Here is a 2706-nt window from a genome sequence, read left to right on the forward strand (position 1 = left end):
TATCGCCTCCATACTCGGGACCCGCAGGCTCCGGGTAGCTACGCTGTGCGCTGCCATTTTGGCCCCTGGATTTTTACCGCCACGCTTTCCGCCACTAAATCAGCCACCATATGGGTCACGCTACTTTTGATCTTTGATCAAAGGTACAAATCTCAGCCACGATTCCAATGGCACCTTTCGGATTCAATCAGCAGCAATCAGCCTCAAGTCCAATATTACCTCAAGCCATCATTGTAATTCACTTTATACAATCAGATTCACAGATTCAAGACCTTGGGGTACAGTCATGATATGTAAGTCAAATCATCAAAGAATATGACGGAAAAATGATATTTTTTAAAGCATGAACCTACATTCAAAACAATACACTTCTTAAAAGTGGAGGTGAACTTGGTCAATCAATTCCACTCTGGTATGAAACTCTAACTAAAAAATCTTGTTTTTTCAGCTAAGAAATTCATTTGAGATGTAAGAATCTAATTTCTAATCTACTGATCAAAGCCTTCATGGCCCATGCAATGATCAATTGAGCTCAAATATATAAGTGCTTAGTGATGAATTCGAGAAATCTGCTGTGATATCGGACATGAGATTTTTGGTAGAAGAGAATTGTTGGAAACTCAAATCTGAGTGATTCGTCCTCGTTTTCTATTCACCATGATTCTTCATGACCCTTTAACTTTGATGCCGGTTTTCCAAAAGATCTCGTTTTACACCCACCACCGACCTCTCCGCTTACTGCTTTGTTGTTTCAGATCGGTGTGACATTGATTGGGCTCGGATGTGCGAGGAATCAGTCACACACGACTTCAAGATCACTCTGAATGAATTGATTCAAGATAGAAAGATGTGGTAATCAAGAGGTTCTTGAAAATTTATGACCAAGAAGCTATGCCCTCAGTATTGATCATGATGAACATTAATCTCTTATGTTTACATAAAGTCTTGTATCATTCCTCGTGAATTGACTGGTACATGATATCACTTCAAGATTTAGACCAATTTGTGTGAGAAAGAAGAATTCATATTCACATTGTAAGTTTATTATCAACCATCAATCTTTTGAAAACTGGAATCTAAACGCGTAATCGTATCACAGAGAGCAATCAGGGTCCATCAATACGTTTCTGGAATCCCGATCAGAAATTGGGGAGAGATGCGGTATCAGTCTTTCTCTGAGACTACCTGAGAGAAGCAGTGAGACATACAGGTATAGTTCAATCCCGGTCTGTGTGGCGCGTTTTTTTTCGCATGGCGCTTCCTTCTCTTTATAAGCCTTCCACCAACTACAGAACATCTAGACATCCATTGGTCAATTTCATTGGTCAAAAATAATACATACAAAAGACAATCGAGTTGATAAAATGCAAAATGAGATGTCTTGAAAAGCAGAAGTTGGAAGCATTTTAGGTTGGTTGAAAAGAAGTGATATCGAGTCCTTTTCGTGAAGATTATACATACAAAGAGACAGTTTGAAAAGATGGCGACTGAGTCGTTTTTGAAGAAATCAAGACAACGCAACAGATAGAAACCTCTTACATCAAAGTATCTCGCTCCGATGACAATGCATTGTTTTTCTTGTATCGGTTTTGCTTGCTACTTTCATTCAAAGTAGCTTGTTCCAATAACATTTTGTTGTTTTGTAAGTTGCTTCATTATCAATACTTTGATATGTAAGTGGTTGTAGCGATAGAACCCCCTTGACAATGTTTCAGGGGGATTGGAGTGAGTCTGAAGGTATAGATATAAGGTGCACATGGATGACTCGACAAAGGTTCTTGATTCTTGATGAGGTTATCGAAGTGTTAACAGCTTCTTTGAAGTCTTAATGATGAATTTGTTCAAGTCTTCATACATATGTACCAGTTGCCACCAGCCTGTACAGACAGTGTACAAAAAGCCACCATCCGGTTTACTTTTTTGTTTGTCTCAGGATAGTCTCAGAGCGAGTTAGTCTCAGAAAAAGACTGATACGGTTACGCTCCCAGAAATTGAGGTGTCTAAGATTTGAAGAGTAAAATATGTTAATATTTAAGATCTAACACAATCATGTTTCTATGAACACTTACAGGTTCTAAATGTCATTTCCCACAATCTTGACCCAGTCGAAGCAGATCTTACAATCAGCTTCAGTATGTTCACAACAAGGAATATCATCATCTGGATCCCAAGGGTCACCCAAAGGAAAAAGAGTGTATGCGAAAAGATTAAACGATGGTCTATCCTATAAGAAATCGAATATAATCATATTAGTCAATTTTTTTCTCGATTTGATCTTCAATTTGATGGATTTCTAGCTGTTTTTAGCTTACATCTGCATCAATATCTGGTTCATCACCCGTAGCTTCCAAAAGCGCCGCTAGTTCTTTCTCGATCGAGACGGTATCACATAATCTGTGATCGACACAACAACGATGGCAGACCTCTTGACCGTGTTCGGCACAGAATATGAAACTGTTTGCCATAATATCTCCATGAGTCATTTTTGTGAAGATGAGTTCAATGAATTGGTTGGATGAAAGATGATGATGATGAGATGGATTTGATAAAAAAATGAATTCGTTTACCAGCTTATTGATTATATTTACAATCGCAATGCCTTTATCACATTTTTTCTTTATTACTTTGTGAAGAATTTTTTTGTGTCACTTTTTAGCCTGCAGCGCTGGGAAGCGCTGCGCCAAAGAGCTGCGCTTCCCGCCGCTC

The 2706-nt window shown here is 38.6% G+C and overlaps 1 protein-coding gene across 1 annotated transcript; it reads right to left on the bottom strand.

Moving 5' to 3' along the window:
* Positions 1-2074: 2074 nt before the first annotated feature.
* On the bottom strand, positions 2075-2483 carry MELLADRAFT_112746 (uncharacterized protein; the record flags this gene model as incomplete). The annotated part of the gene is made up of 2 exons (XM_007417277.1): positions 2075-2224; positions 2313-2483. 2 exons carry the CDS (start codon positions 2481-2483, stop codon positions 2075-2077), a joined length of 321 nt encoding a protein of 106 aa, XP_007417339.1.
* Positions 2484-2706: the final 223 nt, after the last annotated feature.

This window comes from Melampsora larici-populina, assembly GCF_000204055.1.
Source record: "Melampsora larici-populina 98AG31 unplaced genomic scaffold MELLAscaffold_70, whole genome shotgun sequence".
NCBI lineage: Eukaryota > Fungi > Basidiomycota > Pucciniomycetes > Pucciniales > Melampsoraceae > Melampsora > Melampsora laricis-populina.